The 25,877-nt window shown below is 36.9% G+C and overlaps 1 protein-coding gene and 1 pseudogene across 1 annotated transcript; one reads left to right on the forward strand and one right to left on the reverse strand.

The window, feature by feature from the left end:
* Positions 1-1,547: 1,547 nt before the first annotated feature.
* Positions 1,548-18,435, forward strand: LOC120202459 (annotated as a pseudogene).
* Positions 18,436-19,854: 1,419 nt separating this feature from the next.
* LOC120202460 (pentatricopeptide repeat-containing protein At3g59040-like) lies at positions 19,855-23,403 on the reverse strand. Its single transcript, XM_039202875.1, has 4 exons — positions 23,131-23,403; positions 21,751-21,875; positions 21,286-21,384; positions 19,855-20,589 (listed from the first exon to the last, which is right to left on the reverse strand). Exons 1-4 carry the CDS (start codon positions 23,401-23,403, stop codon positions 20,094-20,096), a joined length of 993 nt encoding a protein of 330 aa, XP_039058806.1. The 3' UTR covers positions 19,855-20,093.
* Between the last annotated feature and the right edge of the window lie 2,474 nt (positions 23,404-25,877).

Below are 25,877 nucleotides of genomic sequence, written 5' to 3' on the forward strand. Positions count from 1 at the left end.
AACTGAAGCCTCATCGCAACCAACAATCAGGCCACAAAACAGACCTGAAGATACTGCCTTACGTAGCAGCAGATTCAGCAGTTCTCCAACAAAATTAAACAGCAGTGGGGAAAGGGAACAACCCTGTCTAAGACCTTTAGCTATAGGAAATTCAGCAGTAGGAACACCGTTAACTAAAACTGATACCGAAGCAGTTGTAACACACTTTCGAATCCAATTACACCACTTAGAACCAAACCCCATTTTGTTCATGACTTTAAAGAGAATGTTCCAATCTAATGAATCATAAGCCTTCTTGAAGTCCACCTTAAAGACACAACCCTTCAACCCTTTCTTCCTCCACAAATCAATTCCTTCATTAGCAATAAAAGAGCAGTCCAGAATTTGTCTCCCAGGAATAAAAGCAAACTGTGACTCACTGATAATATCGTTAATACATCTCAACCTTCTCGAAAGACACTTAGATAGGATCTTGTACATCCCACCTACAAGTGAAATAGGTCTGAACTCATCTAAACCCCCAACATTAGAGCCCTTGGGGATGAGAGTTATGAATGAATGATTTATGCCATGTTCCCAATCCTTCCCCAAAAAGAAATTATGAAAAAACTTCATAATATCACCTTTCAAGTAAGACCAGAATTTTTTAAAAAATCCCATATTCAACCCATCGGGCCCTAGAGCTTTATTACTATCACACGAGCTGATGATTTCCCAAATCTTTTCTTTCGTAAACTCCTTTTCTAACATTAAATTCTGCTCCATAGAAATACGAGAAAAATTCAACTCAAAATCCTCCACTTCCAAAGTTGAAACACTGTTATAGGCTTTAAAGAAATGCTCCCTGACACTAGACTTGATAATGACAGGATCTTTGATAATTACACCATCAACATTAATAGCATTCAGAGAATTTATTCTCCTTCTAATTGAAGCGCATATATGAAAAAATTTAGAATTTCGGTCACCATCTTTAAACCACTTCTCTCTAGAATTTTGGCACCAAATTTGCTCCTCAATTCTGTATAGTTTCCGAAGATCATTTCTTAACAACCTCAACTCTGACGCGTTCCCAACAGCACTAGATGACTGATTTTGCTGCATCCTCCTTTCTAATTGGTGAATTTTGTCTTCAAGAACAGAAATGTCCACACGTGGAAACTGATTCCTATCCCCAGACCAGCTTTTAATGGCATACTTTGTATTCCTAAGTATACTCAAAATTCCAGCACTTTTCTTGTCTTTTTTAAATTCCTTAAATGGCTCCACGACCTTCTCCTCAAACCTATCCTCAGACATTAAATAATTGAACAGCCTGAAAGGTCGCTTTCCCCAATTATCTTCCCCAATCTCAAACAAAATTGCATTATGATCAGAGATAGATTTAGGCAGTAAAAACTGATTGATCCCAGAGAATTCTACAGAGAAACTAGCACTCACCAGGAACCTGTCGAGCTTAACAACAGTAGGCAAATCCCTATTACTACTCCAGGTAAAGTTACCCCCAATAAGAGGTAAATCAATAAGCCCCGTTAGCTGAATGAAAATACTCTGGTTCTAATCGAACTGCTGTTCAAGCTGTTTGTTTAGCAGTATCTGGTGTTAACCATCCTACAGACCAGGAAAGAATATTAACTTGGCTTAGGTTTGTTCTCTATTTTCACATCACGCTGTTTGAATATAGCAGAAGATTGGAGACTGGCGGTTTTTTTTGAAGCTCAACATAATTAAAATGTTCCAGAATTAATGTGAAAATTATCATAGCTAACTTGGAACATGCAAAAAAGAATTGTCTTTATATTCTGGGGATAGACAACATTCATTTAAATTGAAGTTGAGATTATGATTAAATTAATAATAATTTCAGGAAAATCCAGGTGATTATGTGCAATATCTTAGATGTTTGTTGAAAGGATGATTCACGCTTAATGAGTTCTGAATACTTTGTGTGAAAGTTTGGCAAGTGCTTCATTTGTATGATGTTCACCCATAATATTCAAATTTTGATATGATAATCATATGACCCTTTTGCTTCTCTTTTCATCTGAAGTTTGTTCTACATATGAATATGTAAATAACACTTTATGATTTGATGACTTGTTTAGAGACATATTCCCTAGCCAAGTAAAGCTCTATGTACGAAATGATGCTGTCGCAGCTTTGGCTAGTGGGACAATGGGTAAGCTCCATGGTTGTGTACTAATTGCTGGTACTGGAACCATTGCCTATGGATTCACAGAAGATGGCAGAGAAGCTAGAGTGGCGGGTGCGGGACCTGTCCTAGGTGATTGGGGAAGGTACATTATTGTGACTTCCTTTCAAAAGAATTAGCTTCCTTTTTTACTATATAGTTTGCTCTACCATTTAATTCAAGACATTTGGGTTTTTCTACCATATTGGACTGTTAGAATTATCTTCTATTTAGTTACCTTTTAGAAGTCTTTTTAATGAAGTTTGCTTGACACAGATCTTAAGGGTTAAGGTCTTTTTGGGAACTTGGAGCTTAAAGTTTTGAGTCTAAAATTAATATATTTTGGCTTACAATTTGTATTTGACATAAACTTTACTGAAATCGATTTTATGATTCTAAATCTTTTAGCAAAGGGAAACTCTATCCTATCAAAAATATTATGCTCTTTCATTTCCTATAAAGACAAACTTGGTTTTACCAAAAACATTTCAATAATTGTTATTGCAAAACAAATGTTTCTTTTATCAACATTGAACCAAAGGAAAACAGTTGGTTCTGTTTCACTTTTCTTATTTGTGAAACAATGTCGGTGCATTTTTTTCTGCATTTGTTCTACATTTTTAACTAAATGAACGTTGATAAAGACCAATTAGATGTTTTCTTGAGTTTTGCTTTATTGGAGGGGAAAATTGAGTTCAAGACAAATCTCTTTAGAAGTTCAGCCTATAAAAAATCTATTTGAAACTTTGTTCAATCTTTTGATGACTTAGGTAATAAGAATGCTGCATATTATTGGTTATTTGTTTTTATTCACATAGTTTAGAGTGTTGTGCAATCATTTTTCCATTATTTAGAAGCAGAGTACTGTCACGAATCAATGCATCTGGGCCTACCAATAGAAATATATCCTAAATGAACATAGAAGGATTGTTTCATTAAGGTCTCAAATCAGTGCAATATTGATGATCATGATTCCTTTATTATTTAACATGTGCTGAATATAATGATCTTTTGGTTTTCTATGTCATTTTCTACCGTGGCATAGAATATGGCCAAGAGTTTGTTTTTATTAGTCTGGAGTGATTACAAAGTAGTATATGTTCAGAATTTTCTTAGCCAGTTGACAATGAACCCACACTTACCCTGTAGATGCAGTTGCTCGAACCTGGGACCTCGAGGGAGAACAACACTCCCTTTTACCACTGAGGTCGCTCAATGGGTTCTGGCCATGAGTTTTGAATTGCAGAATTTTATAGTTGATGGTTCTTGCATTATTGGCTTATGAATTTCATAACTATGATTGTTTTCCATTTTTATGGAAGCAACACTAGTCTAAGACATTTACTAGCTTCTCTTTCAATTCGATTGTGAATTTGTTTAGAATAAAATTGAAATTGTTTGGGTTATTTGCAAAGACAACAAAGTTTCCTAGAGATGAATCCTGAAATATACCGTCTAGAACCCTTTTATGGTCTGTAACTTTTACTTCTTCTCTCCGTACCTTTCTTTTCTTTGGTTTTGATAGCATCTCTTTCTACGGAGAGAAATTGTACCCTATGCAGCTATTAGTTCTTTGAGATGTCAATAAAATCATAACCAAGAGTAGCAATGGGAAAGGAGAGGATGAATAAATCAAGTGCCTACGTTTGTAGTATGGTGTAAATAAGTGTATAAAGACTTGAAGAAGCAAAATTGCTAGCTGTAATATACAATTAAATTTTGAGAAAGAAAGATATGACGTGTTGATCCTAGGGCAAGGATTAAAATAAATTTTTTCAAAAAAATGGTTAGTAGAGAGAAAGTGAGAGAGAGAGAGAGAGTGTGCCAAATAAATTTTTTCAGATGAGGAATGGACGGCGTTTGTCAACTATCTGAGTAAGAGGGTAACTTGGAGAACAGTAAAGGAAATTTTTCAACAGCAAGGTCGCGTTATTCGAGTTTACATTCCGAGTAGCTCCAACAAGCAGAACTATAGAAACCATACGTTTGCTTTCGTTCAGTTTGCGAAGGAAGATGGGTTGATGAAGGCGATAGCAAATGTGAATGGTATTTGGATAGATGGTAAGAAAGTCTCAGTTGGAGTAGCTAAGTTCCAGAAGAAGAAGTTCAGGCAAGCTGCTAACAGTGATGTCAGAAGGGAAGAAGATAAGTTGAAAAAGGGAATGACTTCGAGAAGAAGACTAGGATCAGAGTTGGTCAGTAAATTGAGGGATGAGAGATCATATAAGGATGCGCTAGTCTCTTATGATGAGCATAGGGAAGTTCAGGCAAGTAAAGAGATTAAGGAGGGTCGTCCAGGAAAGGAAACATGGCTTAGGAATGTGTGGGAGATGCATATCCCATTAGACGAGTATGATTGGGTTAAAAGATCATTGACTGGAATTATTAAATCCCACTTTGATTTGGAGTTAGTGGTGAAGGGGCTGGCTAGCGATGGAATCATAGTCAAGGGAGCTAAATGGGGTTATACTTGGAACTCTTGTATCTTAACTTTTGATTCAGTGGAAGAATTAGAGAAGGCAAGGTCGAGCAGAGGGGAGGATCTGTTTTTTTGGTTTGATTGTCTTGACCCGCTCATGAGCGAAGAAGGTGTCCTGTTGGCATTTTGTTCAGTTGAATTGGTTGGAATTCCCTTATTTTATTGGAACGTATCTTTTTTGGAAAAGTTACTATCAAAATGGGGGAAGCTGGTCTGCATTCATGAGTCGACGATCAAAAGGGAGGATATGGCGGTGGCAAGGGCTCTACTGAAGGTGGCCAGCCCGTTCGACATACAGGAATTTGTTAATATGGGTTCGTATGGGCGTTCTTTTAAGGTTAAAATTAATTTGGGATCGGTTAGTATCAAACAGGAAAGCTTTGCAGCAAAAAAATCTATAGTGGCCGGCGATTGTGTGCACAGTAACGACGCTCTAGCAGAGGATGAAGAAGATAGGCATTCAGTCGGAGTTGGTAATCAGGACTTGATAGCTGAGGATTCTAGGGACACAGATGACAGGTGGTTGGTAGGGGATAACTGTACATCTATGGCAGGCGGCAAAGGGGAAGAGCATTTATTGTCGTAGGAATTACAAGGTCAAACTAGTGGTGCTAAGTTGTCAGAATCACCAGATGGGATTTTGAATTTTAAAGGGGATTATCGAGGTCTTGGATTAAGGGATGATTTTTTAGATGATATTGTGGCAGCCCAATCAGTGGATTCGAGTGAGCCCACCCCATTTTCTCCTTCTGGGCCTGCTGTTAATCTAATTAATTTGGGGTTTGGTAAAGTGAATGAATCCAGTCTGGAGGCTTTGGTGGATTCGCAACAAATTGGTTTGGCTGAGTCTAATGTGCATAAATCGGTTAATGATCCTTCTTATTTACTCCCAACTCCTATTCCTGGTGGGGCCATGGTCGGGATTCAACCCCTGTCTAGAGAATTCCCTAATAAGTCCAATGAGGTTTTGATTGATGGAGGGACAATCCTGAACAAAGAAGTTAGTAGTGAAGAAGTTATAGAGGTTAGGGTAGAAAAGTCGCTTCACATGGGCAGAAACCAGGGGAGAGGATGTTCTAAGGAGACTCATGCTATTGGCTTTAATAGTTGGAGTCCTTTCAATCACCTGTATAGAAGTCTGCATTTGGGAAGATGGAATAGACGGTCTGTATCTAGAGTGTATAGAAGATCTAGAGAAAGAAAGGTGTGGTTTAATCCAAGCAGAGAAAATGAGACATTGCAACCACCGGAGTCGTCTGATCACAATAGGTCTAGAATTATTTCTATCTCGAGTAATCTACCTATTACTAATATCTCGGAGAGAAGTCCAAATGGGATCCAGGATGAAGGGGGTTCTAGTCAGAATTCGGAAGTAGACCGGTCACAGCGTCCTCGAGGCGCTGGTGATGGTGTAAAAGGTGTTCAGCCTGGATCAGAAGCAAGGAATGGTATTAGAAGAAAGAAAAGGATTTTGATTAGGGAAGCACTGGATGTGGCTAGTATCCCTACTGTGTATTCTTCAAATTTCTCCTTATTTTTAGAAGAGGTGTTGGCTACATGGGAAGTCAGTAAATTGCTAGGGAACTCATTCAATGAGGGGAAGAAGGCCTTTTTGGATAAAATAATTAATCTGGAAAAGGGTTTGGCTGAATGTAGGGAAGGGGTGGATCCGGGGGAGTAGGGATCTTTTGGCTGCTTTGCTTTGAGGTTTCGGTTTCATATTTATATCCATGGTACAGATTAAGATTATTTCTTGGAACATTAGGGGTATTCGTAAAAAGGAAAAATCAAGAGCCGTAGCTAATATGGTCAGGAATTATAAACCAGGCATTCTTCTCATTCAAGAAACAAAGCTTGAAAAATGTTCTCAGGCTATTAGGAGAAGGATAGGTGGAAGTATTCTTAATGGTTGGATTGTCGTTCCAGCAGTGGGGTCTGCAGGAGGATTAATGGTGTTGTGGAATGATAAGGAATTTGAAGTTACAAATAGACATTTAAGTAGTAGATTCATAGCTATATTTGGAAATTTTAAGAATTCCTGTGATAAATGTGTGATTATTAATGTCTATGGTCCAAGCATTGATTCTGAAAAGGAGGATTTTTTCAGGGAGTTGCTGAATTTTGTCACTGCTCAAACCGTATCAGTTTGCATTGGGGGAGATTTTAATGTATCTAGATCCGGCAGAGAAGATAGGAATGTCCCAGAACTGGTTTTCTATAGATATTCTTAGAAATTTCCTGAATCAAACTAACTTAATCGATCTACCTATGGTTGGGGGAAGGTTTACTTGGTGTAATAATAGAGAAGCCCCTACTTGGGTAAAATTGGATAGGTTCTTAATTTCTGGGAATTTTCTGATCAGTTTTCCTAATTTTTTTGATAGAAGTTGGAGGTCTCATTAAAAACTCCCTTCGTATTCGTTCACATACTAAAAGTATGTTAACGAACATTGGAAGGAAGAAAAGAGTACCTCAAATTTTATTGATAATAATACCCGATACAAAAGACACCACGGAATATCCTCTCATGGTGATGTACACCATTACAACAAACACCTTAACCCTATAGAACCTCATCCAAAGCCACAATCTAATCACCTTCTAATTACACCACTAGCAGTAGGATTAAAACAACGCAACAGAACATAATACAAATTAAAAGCAATACCTACAACCATATAGATAAAAACAAAACCACAATTGAAGAGACAAGATCTAATGAGACTCGTATTCTTCAGGAGCCCAAGAGTTTGGTTTGAATGAAGGCTCTATCTCATGCACCATGACCTTGAAGAAGTTGTCACCAACCTTCAATTCCACCATCGCATCAATTCTCGCATCAGCCTTTATGAGGACTTGAATTTTTGCCCGATCAAAAGATGATGGAGACTGACAACTTTCGTCGATAGCTAGTAATAAACCCCACTTATCAACAATGTTCTTGAAAGTATCCCAATTCCATGCGTGAAAAGGAACACCCTCGCAAACTAACCATACTCGACGACACTCCATTACCAAACTCTCTGACCAAGCTTCGACTATGGAGAACCACTCTGCGAGAATATTTGATTTATTGTTCTTCACACTTCTCAATGAAGCATTGTCTTCGAAAATCATTAAAATCGCATTACCAGCAGCTCTCATTAAGGTAAAGCCAGTGAGGCCCTTCGCTTGCATTTGTCTAGCGAGATGACCAATTTTGACAAAGTCCTTGCACCTCCCCACTAGACAATTGCTCAACACCTGAAGTTTTTCTTCATCTATAACACCTTCAACTTTATAATGATTCCTCCTCGAATCATCTTCCATCCCGGACTTGCGAAGAACACCTGACGAGGACTTCCTCCAATAGGAATGTCGAGGTTTGAATTTAGCATAAGAAACACCAACTTTGCTGCCATCGATACGAGAGCCATTCATTTTTGAGATCGCTCTCCTTGCTTCTTCAATAGTTGCATACCGAATAAACCCAAAACGGACCCCTTTCGAGTTTCTTTTTTTAGGAATGAAGGCATCAATAACATGACCATGTGTGCCAAAAATAAACCCAAGTCTCTTCCAATGGATCATCTCTGGAAGGTTTTCGATAAAAATCGTGAAACAACCATTTCTGATCCCATTTCCGATTCTTGGATGACCATCCTTCGACCAATTTTGAAACTCATTTTTTCTCCTCGTTACTTCGGAAAACTTTTCATAAGAGTACCCTTTCATGAAGCTCTCCTTGGTTCCATCCTGAACAATATCAGCGATAGGTAAAGTTGGTGTTGTCTGCACTACAGAATTAGTTCCGAGCTTTTGTTTCCCTCCTTGAGAAGAAGACAGTCCATTGTCATCAATCCTACCAACAGAAGGGTGATAGTCTGAAGTAGCTTTAGCAGAGCAATTTTTCAAACGCCCGGTTGATAAAGGACTATCACCCAACCTCGCTGAAAATACTCTTGAATTTTGCTGCTTTAATGGCGAAGGCGATTGCCTGAAGGTAGTGCCGTCGGCCTCAACTGTCCAACCTGCCTCACGGGCCAAGGCGGCCAGTACATCGTTCATATTAGAACGCTCTGAGAGATGGAAATTACCAAACTGCCGCAATCCAGCCAGCATACGTCTAGTGAAGGCTTGCCTGTTCCGTCTCCGGAGCTTTGTCCTTTCCTTTTCGCTCTCCCTCTCACGTTTTTCCTTGCCGGAAAATGAAAATTGATTGCATTGTCAGGTCCAGAGGAAGTACTAATGGAGTTCACAGACGCTGCACTTGCCGCAGTTGTTGCAGCTAAACCACTAGTACGCCTGTGCTTAGACGAGCGTAGAGGTTCCATGGAGAGATCTGGGAAAGATGATTTACTGGAAAAACAGACAGCTTGGAGGATAGTGTAAGATTTCACCGAACCAGATGGATAGAACTGAGAAGTTGGGAAGAGGATTAACTGGAAAAACAGACAGCTTGGATAGGGTAAGATTTCACCGAACCAGTACACTGGAAATAGAATTGATTTTCGACACTAGGAAAGGGAGTTATGGTCGCGAGAAGAAGCTGAGTCCGGTGGTGAGGCGGTGACGACCACTAGCGGCGGGAAGAGGCGTAAATCGGCGGTGAACTTCGAGCAGATCTGCGTCGATTGAATGTCTCAATCGCAAATCTAAAGCCAGATTTGGAATCACCTTGAGTCGGTGAACTTCCCAGGAGAAAAAAGCTTCAAACGGTGGTCGGAGTATGGCGGCAGACGGCGGCGGCAGCGGACAATGGGTGGATGTCGGAGGAGAGAGAAAAATTTTCAAAAGACGCCTGGGCTATTGTAATTCGAAATTTGAAAACACCAAGGTTAGAGAGAAGCTGGAGCTTCTCTCACTAACACGTGACCTTTCCCTGATCAGTTTTCCTAATGTTGTGCAAAGCATGTTACCGAGGTCTTTATCTGATCATAATCCCGTTTCTTTGGAGGAAAAATATGTTGATTGGGGTCCCAAACCATTCAGATTTTTTAATTATCTTCTAGAGGAAGAAGGTTTCGAGGATATGGTTAAATCATCCTTGGATGTTTCGAGGGGGAGAAGAAAGAGTAGGGGCATTTTTAGCATTCTACAAGGAGCTAAAAAATCGATCATAAGTTGGTCAGGCAGAAGGTTCAATGGAATTGCTGAGTCTATTGCAGGTTTGGAATTGAAGATTAATGATCTTGAATTTAAGGCTCAAACTGAGGATCTCTCCCAACAGGACTGGGGGCAATTACTGCAGTTCAGATCAAATCTCTGGAAGTTTTATAGGATTGAAGAAAGCATTTGGTTCCAGAAATCAAGGGCGAGATGGATTAAAGATGGGGATACAAACACTAGATTTTTTCATTTAGCTGCTCTAAACAGGATTAGAAGAAATGAAATTACTAGTTTGAAGATCAATGGTTCTGTAGTTGCAGATCCGCAATATGAAGTTGCATATTGCGACCTATTTTAAGGAATCCTATAGCTCTAAGTTAACACTGGGTGTAGAGGATTTAACCCTGGATTTTGCTAAGCTATCAGGGTTCCAATCTTCAAAACTTGAGGAGCAGTTCTCAGAACAAGAAATATGGCAAGCGATAGCTTCTTCGGATAGTTCTAAAGCACCAGGCCCGGATGGCTTCACCATGGGTTTTTTCAAGAAATGTTGGCCGGTATTAAAGGAGCATGTATTGAAATTTTTCCAGGATTTTTATTTGGGTAGAAAATGGGAACACGGAGTTAATCACGCGTTTATTACACTCATTCCGAAGAAGATTAATCTGGAAAGTGTGGAGGATTTCAGACCTATCAGCCTTGTAGGTAGCTTATACAAGATCCTCTCAAAAGTATTATCTAAGAGGTTGAGTGGTTGTGTTGGGGATATCATCAGCCAATCCCAATTTGCTTTTATTCCGGGGAGACAGTTATTGGATTGCGCCTTCATTGCGAACGAAGGTATTGATTTCTGGAGTAAACAAGGGTTGCAAGGGGTAGTTTTTAAAGTTGACTTTCGTAGAGCTTACAACACAGTGGAATGGCCTATTTTATTTAGAGAAATGAAAGAGATGGGGTTTGGAAATAGATGGTCCTCGTGGATTTCTCAATGTTTGTCTACAGCTTCTATTTCGATACTTGTTAATGGGTCCCCTTCTGAGGAATTTTCAATGAACAAAGGTCTAAGACAAGGCTATAGTCTTTCTCCACTTTTGTTTAACATTATAGGCGAGATGCTACACTTGATGCTTTCTAAAGCAATTGAGAGGGGTTTATTCCATGGTTTCATTATGAGGAATTCTGAAAATTCTTCTACGTTGTCCCATCTACAATTCGCCGATGATTTAATAATTTTTTGCCAAGCCTCTATTAATCATATCAAGAATGTAAAAAGGGTGCTGAGGAATTTTAGCATTATGACAGGTTTACACCTCAATCTAGCAAAGAGTAAGCTGTTTGGAATAAATTTGGAAGATAGAGTTTTATCGGATTGGGTAGAACAAGTGGGTTGTTCAGTCGGTTCTTTTTCAACAGAATACTTGGGACTTCCCTTGGGTGCTAAGAAAAACTCAGAGGCTCTATGGGATCCGGTCATTAAGAATTTCAGTTCCAAACTTGCTGGGTGGAAAGCGTCCTGTTTGTCTTTGGTCGGTAGGACAGTTCTTTTGAAGTCGGTGCTAACCTCTTTGCCTATCTTCTTTCTATCCCTTTTTAAAATGCCGTGCAATATTGGAAAGAAGCTTAATTCTGTAATGGCTAACTTTCTTTGGGGTGATAATGGGGATAAGCGGAGGATTCACTGGGTAAATTGGAATACGGTCTGCAGGCCTTTGAACTGTGGTGGACTAGGTGTCCTTGATTTGAATCTTACTAACCGGGCTTTACTAGGCAAGTGGGTGTGGAAATTTGCCAATGATAAAAATTCTCTTTGGAAATCTGTGTTGTGTAGCAAGCAAAAGGTCTGTTGGAACACTGTCTATTGGAAAGGTTACTTCTCCGAAATCTTCATGGATCTTGAGAGGCATTGCAAATAATTTTTCTAAGAATGATTCGGTAGGGGACTTTCTTAGATTGAATTCGAAGCTGCAAATAGGTAATGGGAAATCAATTTCTTTTTGGAATGATGTATGGGCAGATGAGGTTCCTCTAAAAATATTTTTCCCTAGAATCTATGTGCTTTCCATTAATAAAGGGGGGTAGGTTGTTGAGTTTGGCAGCTATGGATCGAGTGGTTGGGAGTGGAATGTTCAAATTAGAAGGAATCTGAGTGATTGAGAATTGGACCAGTGGTTGTCTTTGATGACAAAACTTATGGATTTCAAACTGTCAGAGCTGGTGGAAGACTCCCTTTCTTGGTCTGCTAGTGGAGATGGCTTGTTTTCGGTTAAATCCTGTAGAAAATCTCTTGCTTCTGTGGATGGGAGTAATGATTTGTGGCTAAAAGGAGTCTGGATGGGTTTTGCTCCACCTAGAGTGGAAGCTTTCCTTTGGCAACTCGCACATCAGAAATTGGCAGTTAAGGCTGAGTTGGTTAAGAGAGGTGTTTCTTTAGGGGAAGATATTTCGTGTCCTTTTTGCAAGAATCATGAGGAAACAGTTCATCATTTATTTATTTCTTGTTTTGTTGTGTGGAAATTGTGGAATAATATAGCTAGTTTCTGGGATATTTCGCTTGTTCTTCCTCAAGACCCTCCTGCTTTGCTTAGTTCCTGGGGTGAGTTGAGGGGTAATTCGACGATCTGGAAGTTTATTCCGGGTGTTATCTTCTGGTCAATCTGGAAAGCTAGGAATGCTATGGTGTTTGAAGGATCTAATCTTGACAGCATGTCTTTGTTCTTTACAGTTAGATTCAGGCTTTCAAAATGGTTTTTAGCCAAGTTTCCTACGGTTTATATTCAGGAGGATTTGCTGATTGGTAATCCATCCCTAGCAGATGGGTTTTCTTTATCCAAAGCCAAAGTTTGTAATATCTTGCGTTGGATTCCACCCCCTGTTGATTTTCTTAAGATGAATGTTGATGGAGCTGCTAGGCTTGATGGCTCGGGTGGAGGTATTGGAGGTATTTTGAGAGATTGGGAGTGTCGCACACTTTTGACTTTTTCAGAGAAGGTTGGCCTAGGTACTCCTCCTCTAGCTGAATTAAAGGCTATTAAGAGAGGCATTGAAATTTTTCTGGCATCACTTTGGGTATCTGTTGGGAGATTGATTATTGAGAGTGATTGCAAGTCGGTAGTGGAATGGATTCAATCACCGGCTTTGGCTCCTGCTTTCTACTCGCCTTTAGTTAATCAGATTTTGTCTCTTTCAAATGGTATGGTTCATTCAGTGAGGTGGATTCCAAGGGCAAGCAATGGGGAGGCTGATATCTTAGCTAAGAAAGGGATAGGTTGACTGTAAGGCTCTATCACTGGATTTTCTGATCCAGCGAGGAGGTCTAGTTGTAAGTAGTTGTTAAGTTTTATGTGATGTAATTTGGTATAGTGTTTAAAACTTATGTAAACTTTTATTATCAATAAAATTTTTAAGGCGCTCTTTTCCTCCTTCCGCTGATTAAGGAGCTTACCCCTAAGCTCCTTTAACCAAGAAGGGGGTTTTTAACGAGCCCTTCCATTCCTATCAAAAAAAAAGAAAGAAAGATATGACACCTGTTTAGTAAAGCCTTTTTCAGTCTTCTTTCTTTCGGTAACTCTTATGATCCTAACTAAGTAGCTTTAAAAACAATTTGGCACAAGTATGGAATGGTGAAAATAAGTGCATAAGACTTGACGAAGCAAAATTTCTAGCCGAAATATGCAACTTAATTTGAGAAAATTAGATTTTACATGCGTTCTATAAAACCTCGTAGTGTTCTTTCTTTTAGAAACTGTTATAATCCGAAGTAGCTTTAAGGATTATTTGCTTCATTGTTAACAACATGATCTCTTATTGCTCCTATTGATAATCCATTGATGGACAATATGTTGCTAATTCTGTTTCTTCTTTTCTTTATTTGCCTTGTAGTATGACCTGTTACAAGAGTACCTTTCTTTGTGTGCTCATTCGTTTACATGCAGTGGATATGGAATAGCTGCACAGGCACTAACTGCTGTAATTAGAGCTCATGATGGTCGTGGTCCACATTCGATGGTTACATCTACCATTTTGCGGACACTTGGTATTTCTTCTGCAGATGAACTAATTGGGTATTTATCTGATTGTTGTAAATGGTTATTTATTTTTAGAAATTATGGTCCTTCATTGTGTATGTCTTCATGCTTGAATATACAGCCAATAATTGCCTCCTAGCATCTCTTTGTAATTTGTGACGAAAAATTTAAGGATTTGAATAAATCAGAAAACTGGTTCACAAAGAACTTAAGAAATTGTGCTTTTCAGTTGTTTCCTTCAACTCTCGCATTATCTTTCATGGCCTTTCATTTACATGTCAAGATGATCCTTTCATTAGTTTAAAAATAAGAAGTGAAAAAAAGACCACGTAAGCTAGAGGTGTCATGCTGTATAGCAAATTTTTGGGAGAAATCGGGAGGAAAAAATGTAAATTGCACTTTACTGATCTGTAATCTTTCTGTATAATTTATTTTTCTTTATTTTTTTTATTTTCAACAGATTCATTTTCCTTACTTTCTTTTTCCATTCTTAAACACCTTTACTTAAATCTCTAAAACTCCTTCCAGCACTTATAGAACACATTTTGTCATGATAAACTAGTTATTGATTATATGTAAATGTGTGTTAATGGTATGGATTTGTCTTTTTTGTTTATACCATTGTGTTTTAGATCACTTGCCACAAGTGTTATCATTAGTTTTTTTCCTATGGAAACTTCCTTTACAATTTCTAATGCATTGCCAGGTGGATTACATTGAGCCTTGCCTACTTGCAATTAGAAACTGAAAAATTAAATGAAACTGCAAAAAAGACATTAATGATGAGTGCTATTTACGTTAATATTTTTCTTTAATTGGAAAATGATGGATGAAATGCAACTGCAAAAAGAGTAATGATTGAAGGTTGTTCTTGGCTCGATGACCAAGTGTTTACTTGCTATCCTCTTGGTCACAAGCAAACCTTGAAAACATCCTCTCTGTGCAACAGGGGAAGGCTGCAAACATCAAGACCTTCCCCGGACCCTTCTTATAGCGGGAGACTTGTGCATTTGATACAGCATTTTTACTTTCTGCCCAGTACATTGTGGGACCATTTTTTTCAACCGTCTAATGGTTAACGATAGAAAGATGACATTATTTCTATTATAGGTCATCGTGTGCTACATTTCATTTAAAAGGTTATGGATGAAATAGAACTAATTTTAAAAGGTTATGGATGGATTCGGTTTTTTTTTATAAGAATGTTAGGCCTCATTAAAAACCCCCTTCATGATTAATGGAGCTTGAAGACAGTTCCTTAATCAGCGGAAGGAGGAAAAGAGTGCCCTAGGATTTCATTAACATTATAAATAGTACATAGGAATACAACACCCTAAAATTCCCTTAAGGAGATAGAAAACCAAAAAAAAATCCCTAAAGAACAACATAAGAATCAACCAATACTAGCCTTAGCTAGGGAATCTGCCTCTAGATTAGCTGTCCTATTAACCCATCTAATAACACCTTCACAATCTCTAAGCTGTTGAATAATGTCTTTAACAATGTGAGCGTAAACATCAGGACATAAAACATCCTTAACCCAGTCAATTGCCACCCTGCTGTCACTCTCAATAATCAAACGATCCTTAAATCTCTGTCGAATAGAGTCAAAAAAAGATAACCTTTTAGGATAGCTTTCAATTCCATGTAGGTAGGAGGCCCCAGACCAGCAGACTCTTTGAAAGAGCCTAGGATCGAACCAGACATATCTTTTAGGACACCGCCTATCCCGCTTCTCTTCCAATCACTAGTAGTAGCAGCATCGACATTTAGTTTGATGAAGCCCTTAGGAGGAGGGGACCAAGGAAACTTAGATAAAATCAGATTAGAGTGGGGCAAGCATGAATCCCCTAAGGAAGGATCAACAATAAGAGAATCCTTGGAGATAGAAGCCTGATTATTTTTTGCTAAAAACCATGAGGCAAGCCTAAACCTTGCTATAAAGAAGAGTTCAGCTCGATCTAGCTTCCCTCCTTAAAACACAATAGAATTCCTTGTTTTCCATATTGTCCATAGGACCACTCCTGGAATGAATGACCATGGATGGATTCAGTTATCCCATTTAATTCTTGTATAAGGACCTCTTCACTCTCTCACCGCTAAATTATCTTGTGGGGAACTTATTTTATCTTCTCTGACTAGTATAGTATGTGGGTTAGATCGATATAATTAAGTTTCATGGATTTGTTATCAATAAATGTCGAATTTCATTTCATATTTTGTTATTGATTTAGGTGGACCTATGCAGATCCATCATGGGCTCGCATTGCTGCACTTGTTCCAGTTGCTGTCTCTTGTGCAGAGGCTGGTGATGAAGTTGCAAATAAGATTTTGAAAGAGGCTGTTCAAGAGTTGGTTTTAAGTGTGAAAGCTGTTGTTCAGAGGCTTGGATTGTGTGGTGCAGGTATATGTATCTAGCTAAATCTACAATAGAGGAGAGGTTTTTTTTTGGTTGAATTATTTATATATATAGAAGCAAAGCATTCTTTGTAGTGTCAAATAATATAGTAATGATAAATTTTAGCACAGATATTTCACTCTAGCAGAAAATGTCAATATATGGTGAACATATGATTATTTGCTATACCTTTCAGATATAATGAAATTAGATTTTACTTTGTAGGCCTCAATGAGATATCATGCAGTTATTATGAAACACAAAATGAAGGGTCTATTCTATTTTCTTGACAAAAAATTATTGGTCTTTGAATAAATTATTGTTTAGTTTATGTTATAAGGGCCATTGTCCAGTGCCCATCTTGTGCTTGCAAACGCTCAATTGCAGCTTGAAGTTATATAGCCTTGTAATGACCACACTTTTTTTTGGTCACAATCTTTTACAATATCTTTTTGACACGCTAAGCATCTTCTTAAATTCCATGGGCCATTTACATAAATGTTGAATCTTAATCTACTTGGCTTAATTGGCTCACTTCATATGCTTCCAAGTATAACGATAGAAAGTAGTTTTCTGTTTCTTTTTGTTTGATCCCTTTATTTATATGGCAACTTGTTTTGCTTGTTTGAATGAGCATTTACCCAAATATTTGGTCCATTCTTATGGTCACTACTTGCTAGTGCTGTGATCATCAGAACTACTTTGTTGTTGCAAACGGGCAATTGTGGACTTTTCATCTTTTACAATATCTTTTTGACACGCTAAGCATCTTCTTAAATTTCATGGGCCATTTACATAAATGTTGAATCTTAATCTACTTGGCTTAATTGGCTTACTTCATATGCTTCCAAGTATAACGATAGAAAGTACTTTTCTGTTTCTTTTTGTTTGATCCCTTTATTTATATGGCAACTTGTTTTGCTTGTTTGAATGAGCATTTACCCAAATATTTGGTCCATTCTTATGGTGACTACTTGCTAGTGCTGTGATCATCAGAACTACTTTGTTGTTGCAAACGGGCAATTGTGGACTTTTCAAGGAATAATGTATAGCTTGGAAATCTGTCCCTTGATAGCTCTGCCACTGGTTGATTAAATTATGGCAGCTGAATTTATTTCTATGCATCAATCTTTGCAGATGGAAAAAGTTAGTTTCCTCTTGTTATGGTTGGCGGAGTTCTTGAAGCAAACCAGAGGTGGGACGTCGGAAAAGAAGTCATGAACTTTATCTCCAAATGCTACCCCGGGACCCTTGCAATTAGACCTAAGGTAAGAACAATTTAATATAGTCGAAGTGCTCAGTACAGATGGCTTCCACCTTTTTTATATTTGAATTGCTGCCAGTTTTCTTTTGGCCACCTCAATTACAAAAATAATCACATGTTCTTGCTACTAAGAAAAGTAGAAATCTAAAGGAGATGCGAAATGCAAAAACTGATGTTTAGGAATAAATAGGAGTTAAGATCGAATTGCCAGAACTTACAAAAATATCACCATCTTACCACTATTGTTTGATAACTAATTGTTACGGATTACAGTCTTATTTGCTATGCCTTGACATGGATTTGGGATGGGGCAGGTTTAAGCTGGTCTGCTTCCTGCATAACTTCTCACCCTACAGTGATCGATTATACCCTGCCAATCTTTTGCTTGAAATACATATACCTGACACCCATGCCTGACACATAATTGGAGTAGAGTCTGGGGATGACCCTTCAAAGACTCCAAGGACCCACCAAATACATTGAACATACCCGTGTGATATGTACCCATATTCAACATTCACTCCAAATCCGAATAACATAGGTCGTTTGTCTGGAAGTGTACCACATAGTATCATAGATGACAGACCTGCAGATAATAGTTCTTTAGTGCAGGGATGTGTAGGGTGGATGTTCTCGTGGCAAATTCAAAATACAGTGTTTTCCATAAATAATAGCTTACTTTTAAGCTTTTCTTGTATGCATTTCAGGTGGAGCCTGCAGTTGGTGCAGCATTGCTAGCATTGAATGATTTCATGAAAGAAAGTGTCGAGGAAGCATACTGAATATGATCATTCGGATTTCAATTGTACAGCAACAAGGATAAACAAAGAGAAAAACTAAGTGGTCAAGGGCATTAAGCATATTTCATCGTTTTGGAATATTTATTAGGGCATTGTAAGATTCCCCTGGCATACAGTAGATTTGGTATTCCATGTCAAAGGTGTATAAGTATATGAATAGAGAATTGTAAAAGAGCAGTGGAACCATGTACTGCAATGTGATTTGTTTTGATGGTGCACAATGCAATGGCTATCTGTGACTCCCATATCAAATCACTCTTTATCTCAATTCCGTTGATTATGTTGCAGATAAAAGATTGAAGGAAATATCGAGGTGCCGAAGCCATTGTTGGATTACACCATTGACGACATTCAACAAGCTCAGTGAGTAGGACGTCAGCATGATCGAGGACGTCCTCTTGCGCATCCAGGTGTGGTTGAGTGGGTCCCTTACCAGCCCAAAGATTTGTGTAGGCTTGTTCGCGGAGCCGGAGAGAGACGACGAGGCCATTGAGAAGAAAAATATCTTGAAAACGACATAGGAAGAAAACCCTCGGCATCCCCAGCATGGGTAAGATCACCACCTCACTCCAACGTAGGCTCTTGTCGGATGAGGACAAGGATTTCCCCGAATGGATGAGCCTCAACTTTTGGCAAAATTGGTCGATATTAAGCCTAACGTGGTGGTTGGTTGCTAAAGACGAAAGTGGAAAATAATCAGCATCGACGATGCCTTAGCTCAAGTTCCACCCAAGAACACCCCAACGATTTGTTATTTACGCAACCGCTGACGATTTTTTTCATTATTTTTAATCCATATTCATTTATTCACATAAAAAAATAAAAATTAAGTGATGATGTGGTGCATTTCGATCAGTCATCAACTTTTTTAATGGAGTTAACGTAAAGGGCAACGATCTAAACTTTAGGAACAAAATATAGCGGAATATACTTTAAAAACAACTGGGTACAACGTGCATAGATGGCATAGATGATGGGGTAAGGGCAATATTTTATTTTTCAGAAAGCTCATCGGTTTTTCAATACACAAATTGTGATTGGCCATGACAGGGCAGGGCAGCTGCTAGGTGTGGGCTCAACCTATTCGGACCATCAAGTAGTTTGATACGTAGTAGGCAATATGTTTTGTGCCCAAAAAAAAAACCAAACTCAATTGAACGCTGAAGATGCCATGTTGTATAAGAACATTTCTGCAAGTGATCAAAATTTTGTAGAAGATAGAATCTCACAAACAAGTGGTATATTTCCACTTACAAACGCTCTTCTTGTTTAATCTTAGGCAACATTTATTCATTCATTAATGAATGACAATCATGACTTACTGTAGCTTAGCTCTAAGTAATGCACAATGGTTGATGAGTTTAGTGATATATATTGTATTGGACTGCGCTCTTATGTACATTCAACTGTTTTGGCATAAGTACGAATCGAGCAACCTCGATGGTAAAAAGAATTATTATTATTCTTTGAGGTCCCGAGTTTGAGTATCAAAAATGTTAAGAGTGTGTTATCTTTAAACATATATTGCCTATGTAACTTTGTGTAAACATCAAAGGATTAAGATAGAGGCTTCGATATCGAAATGAAGGCCAATGACTTGCTACAAAACAAAATTATCAATAGCCATTAACAATAAAAAATACAATCATATAATTATAACATGGCGAGTAACTATGCATAACACCTCTGATATTCGGCCAAAACTCTACATAGTTGAAGCCGGTGAAATACTTTCATGGCTGAGGAACCGTACCAGGAGACAAAATTCCAGGCTTTACATAGCAGAATATCCCAGTATGCATCAATTGCTTCCTTTTCTCGATGACAATCACCACTTCAAAAAAACTATCATTGTCCCCTTTTTTCGTGCAATACGGCCTCCTCGATGTCGTCTTCTTCGTCAAGAAACCTGGAAAACCCGTTCACCTTAGTCTCCATACGTCCTACAAGTTGGTTTGCTTCCTTTTGTTCATCCACAGTTTTTGCCAAAGACAAAAGGATGTTTTTCGCTTTCTGGTCGGGCGGAACACCATAAGATTCCATTTCTTTATACCTAACGACACCACTACCAAAATCCCTATTCTTCCCGTATGCATCCATGAGAGTGGTGAAGATGGTTTGATTTGCTTTGATACCGCTTAACCGCATTTCTTCATACGTCTCCATCATCTTTTCAAGATTGTTTACTTTGGCATACCCTTTCATCAGCGTCCCATACGTGACGATATTGGGTCGAAGTCCATCTTGTTTCAATCTTGTGAAGAAATTTTCAGCACCCTCCATATCAGATGCATTGATATAAGCTGATAGCATGGTTGTATAAGAACAGATATCAGGGGTATATCTGCAATGAAGTACAAAGAAAAAGTTCAATGTTTTGGTACTGAATCGGGAGCGAAAATGGCATTCGTTAGAAGGTTCTATCGGATTAAAAAAGATGGGATATTTCTCTAATTTTCGTTGAAAATAGAAGTTTGAAAAAAAAAACATAAAGTGGGCATCAAAAGGAAGACAAACTAAAGCAATAATAAGAAAATGAAAGCATATATTATGAATTGCCTTGGACAGAAGAACTCAAAGAAACACGGATGAATCTGATTTCGGATGAACTCAACAACAATTCCCAATCGAATTTAAAGTGATCTAAAACTCTTAAAAACCAAGGATTTTCATGAGCAACTTTCCAAGGCAGAATCACTGTGTGCATGATCAGATAACATCATTTACTACAACACATAAGGGCTCAGATAGAATTTGAAGACTCAGAAGCACGGGTGATTTGGACTTGAAAGAATTATAGTCAATTGGTATAAAATAGAGTAGCAATTTTTTTATACATGTGATGGAGAAACATAGAGCTTCGAACTATGTCAATTTTGTGATTTGATATAATCTCATTCCTAAAGCTAAGCTCACACATAAAAGCAACTTCCTTTGTTTTTTTTGGAGTAAAATAAGATACCCAAACATAACAACAGAAACCGTTCATGACGAAAAGTCACTACAGTTGCTTGACTTTGAAATCATTATAACACTTTACCTGTCTCTTCTCATGCTTTTGAAAACAGCCCGAGCTTGCTCAACCATTCCCGAAATTGCAAATGCATCAAGCAAAATATTATAAGACTTGTGAGTAGGCCTGAAAAGTAGGCAGAGTTGTAGAAAGTTTCCGAAAATTAGGAAATTTGTATCATTTAGAAGTTTAATTTATTTATATTTTACGTGAAGGCAGTCAATTAGTGAATGTATTTTTGGTACAAGGTGTAGAGGGGAGTTGAACTTAGACCTTAAACCCTCTAATGAGATGTTAAGTATATGAATTATGGTCATCTATTAATCAGCCAAACTGTTCGGACATGGCCTATACGTCAGAAGCCAAAAAAGAAAAGTACGTCTTTGCTGAATTTACACTTTGTTCTATCTTTTAAGTTACTCTAGCTGCTTAAGTAACTGCATTAGTTTCTAACCACAGTGACTTTAGATTGGATATACAAGTTGAACTTACCTGATTCCAGCATCCAACATCTCCTCAAAAACAGCCAAAGCTTCCTCTTCCCTCCTAGCTTTGCCATAAGCATTAATAAGCAAAGCATAACTCACCACGTCAAGAAGGAGACCAGCTCTTTGCATCTAAAATACAAATTACTACAAACCGTTACATGATTATCGTCCATGGAAGATTGAGAAAGAAACAGAAAGAAACTCAAAAATCAAAAACTGGTTTGACTGTATTTGCTTGCAAGCCACTTGTGAATGCATGATAAACCATGCAATACTGAAAAAATGAGTTTCTTTTTTGCCTTCACATAAAGATGTATTTCAGCATGCATTCATAAAAGATGCGAGGCAAACCAAGCATGTCTTGTTCTTCGTATTTTGTATAGAAAGTTCATTGCACAGAGAGGAGCTTTGAAAGACATACATTACTGTCAAATCAACAAATAAAGAAAAGAAACAGTTAATTTTAATCATTGTCCACGTTTTAGAAATAATCACTAACACCAAAAACATAAAAATCCTTCATCAATTCTTTAAATCACTAAACTCTTCATAACCCTAATCCTTAAATCTAGTCACACAATCATCTTCACCATTAAATATTTATATAAATTGATAGAGAATTTCATGTATATTAATTCTCTATCTAATAACTTAATCCAAAAACTAATCATATAACTTGAAAAATCAAAATAAAAATCTTATCTATTTTTGCAAAGGAGCTTCGGCCAAGGTGAATAACAAGCTGAAAATGGCTTAATTCTCCTGAATATTTTAGTATTTAATGGATAGTACACATGACATTTATCCAATTAATTGAATTTAAAATTCAATTAATGAGAAATTATAAAAATACCATTAATAAATCTTGAAAATTACCAAATTTCATTGTATTATCTTTCAATAAAATATTCCTTGGTCAAAGATGAATCAATTTAACTTTGACTTTCTAATTTAGCTATGCAACTTTTGAAAATTGCATTTTAGTAACTAAAATTCCAGTGTTTGGTAAACTCTGAAAAATTACACTGTTCTAAGCCAAATTTCTTTGATATAAAATATTAAAATAATATTTCAAACCATTTTCTAACATCATTCAAATTTTCGTAAAATTTTGGTTCGATCTGATTATCCGATTTCAATACCGAACTTCATCGCTTTATAGTTTTTAACACAAATCCTTACCGAAAATCTGATTCTCACGAAAATTATTGTTTTAAGTCAAACTTTTCATTTACGGGCTAAAATATATAACTTTTAAAAATTATAATTTCAGTCCTTAAACTTTTCAAAGTTCATACTTTAGCCACTAAACTTTCAAAACTTATATTTTAGTAACTAAACAAAATTTGTGGTATTACACATAGTCCCCGTAGCGACTACAAACACAACGTATGGATTCCTCAGGCTCCTCGATATAATTAATATTTGCCATGGTAGCACGACTGATGGTACTATCGTCAAAAGAGAATGTGTCGTCATGAGAGATGCCGACATCAAACAACTCAAACAAGTGACTGAGATACATCCCATACACAAGATTCAATCGAGCTTTTGATTTGATGACACTCACAATATCATTGAAGATCATGCTAGCAAGGTGGAGCTTGTGACCTTGTTGAATGCAATGCATCCACCAATAGTCACTCTCATGAATCATTGAGAATTTCTTGCCACGAGCACGGATGCAATAGATGACAGATAAGATGAAACAACCATTTGTAGATAGAGAAAAGAAAAGGAGACAAATAAAATGGAGAGAAGAGGCATAAAAAAAGAGAAAGTAAGAAAAATATCAATAATCAGCTCTAAAGCTGCCATCAATGGTGATTGGAGCAAAAAAAAGATTTCATTGAGTGGAAACAAAAAGAGTATGTGAGTAGTTGTTATTACTAAAAATATGTGGGTCAATTTTGTTAAGATAAAATACGCCACATTTCATTTGATTATTAGTATGACTGTATCGAATCATTTAATTTTAAAAAATTATAAACGAATCACTTCATTAATCGATTGTTTGAGCAAGTCATTATTTCATTAAAAATAAAATAGAAATTATTTTTTTAGTTACAATCATGTCACTTAATTTATTAAATGTATCAATCATATCACTTAATTTATCGATTGTTATAATCATATCACTCAATTATAACTAAAAAGTTGACACATTTTGTAATATTTTAAATTTAATAACCTATTTTTAATTGAGTGGTCTGCTATGCATTTTACACTTTTATTAATAAATATATTTGTTAGGATCGATGAAGCTCAAATTGATCATCCAAATAATTTTTTATGAGGGGGTGAATTGTCTTTTTGAGTATAGGGAGTAAGAAAAAAATAAAACAATTTGCACAAGGATTTATAATGGTTCGGCTTCTCAACCAAGTCTACATCTACTACCTAAGCTCCTCACTTAGGATTTTCTAACAAATCTACTAATTTGTTTTTTCTTTTTCCATGACAAAGAGATAACATTTACAACTCCCTAGCTTTTCAAATGCTAAGCTAGAACCACTCCCCTTTTTCAAAGGATAAGAAATGTAAACAAGAAAACCTCACAAAGGTGGTAGGTGTTTACAATAATTAAGCTCACAAGAAAACAATAGAAAGATTTACAGTGAGCTCAAAAACACTTATGTACAAGAGAAAAGGAAAAATAAGAGTGAAAGAGCTTTTCTCTTGATCTCAATTGTTTGGTTAGGTGTTGTAATCTTCTTCAAGTGTCGTCGACTTATTTTTATATGTTGGAATGAGTTTGTGGTTGTTTCAAGTCGTTGGGGATTAATTTTCTCCAAAATAAAACTGCCCATAATAGGGAGTGTTGATATTCATTTCATGAGTATCGGTACTACCTTTATAATATTTAAATAAACTAATTGTTAAAGAACGTTAAGCTTGACCAGCATCAATACTATGCTTCATGGTATCGATACCACTGTGTAAAGTAGCATCGGTACCCCTTGAGTATCGGTACCTGTTTTGCATTATGGAATTTCAGCAATTTGGCAAAACAATTAGTAGTATTGATACTACCTATAGAGTATCGATACTTCTCTTACTTTTGGTATCGATACTTCTCTTACTTTTGGTATCGGTACCACATGAGCAGCATCAGTACTGTTCATGTAATATCGATACTGTAATAACATTATCGATACTACGTACCTAAAAAACTGTTTTATGCTCAAATTCTAGTTTAATAGACTTTTAATTATTTTTGAAAACTTTGAACAAATTTAATCAAGTCCAAAAACATTTTTCCTTAATTTGTTATATTAAAATATTATAAAACATAGTTCAACAATATTTTATTTTAGAATAAATTATTCCATTCCTCACCGAACTATACTATCTCTCATGTTTTACTCACCGTACTTTAAATTTTTCTAATTTACTTATTGAACTTTCGAATTGCTCCTATTTTGCTTACTCTAAATTATTTTATTATTATTTTTATATGATGTGACATTTTTTTATTTAATATAAAATAATTTAAAATATAAAATAAAAACAGAAGGTGAGCGGACACCATCGTCAGCCATCGTCGAACTCTGTAGATGGTAGTTATTCGGTCCTAAATTTCATGGGTCGCTTCTCCTTGATATTGTGAGTCTGAATTCGACCTCTATTTTGTTGGTACTGGCTCCAAAGTCGACTAATTAGAGATTAAAAGTGAGGAAGCCGAAACATTTCAGTCGAGATTCACAGGCTTTGGGATATTTTTTGGTGAAACAATCACCAGATTCGGACTCAGGGGTCGAGGCGAACAAACCCATGAAATTTAAGATCGAACAACCGCTATCTACAACGGTCGACAGTGGTCGGCGGTGACGTCCAATACCTTCTATTTTTTTTATTTTTTTTTATTTTTATTAAATAATAAAAAATATCACATCATACGAAAATGATAATAAAATAATTCGGAGTTAGAGTGATAAAAACAAGAGCAATTTAAAAGTTTATTGAGTAAATTAAAAAAATTAAAAGTATAGTAAGTAAAATAGAAGGGATAGCCAAGTGAGGAATGGTGAAATTTTCCCTTTATTTCAAAAGTTTCATTACCAATACGAACAATCATTCATCACGTCGGCTAGGATCCGATTTGGGTCCGAATATAAATTGATTTGGGAA

This window comes from Hibiscus syriacus, unplaced genomic scaffold (genome assembly GCF_006381635.1).
Source record: "Hibiscus syriacus cultivar Baekdansim isolate YM2019G1 unplaced genomic scaffold, ASM638163v2 tig00008843_pilon, whole genome shotgun sequence".
Taxonomy (NCBI): domain Eukaryota; kingdom Viridiplantae; phylum Streptophyta; class Magnoliopsida; order Malvales; family Malvaceae; genus Hibiscus; species Hibiscus syriacus.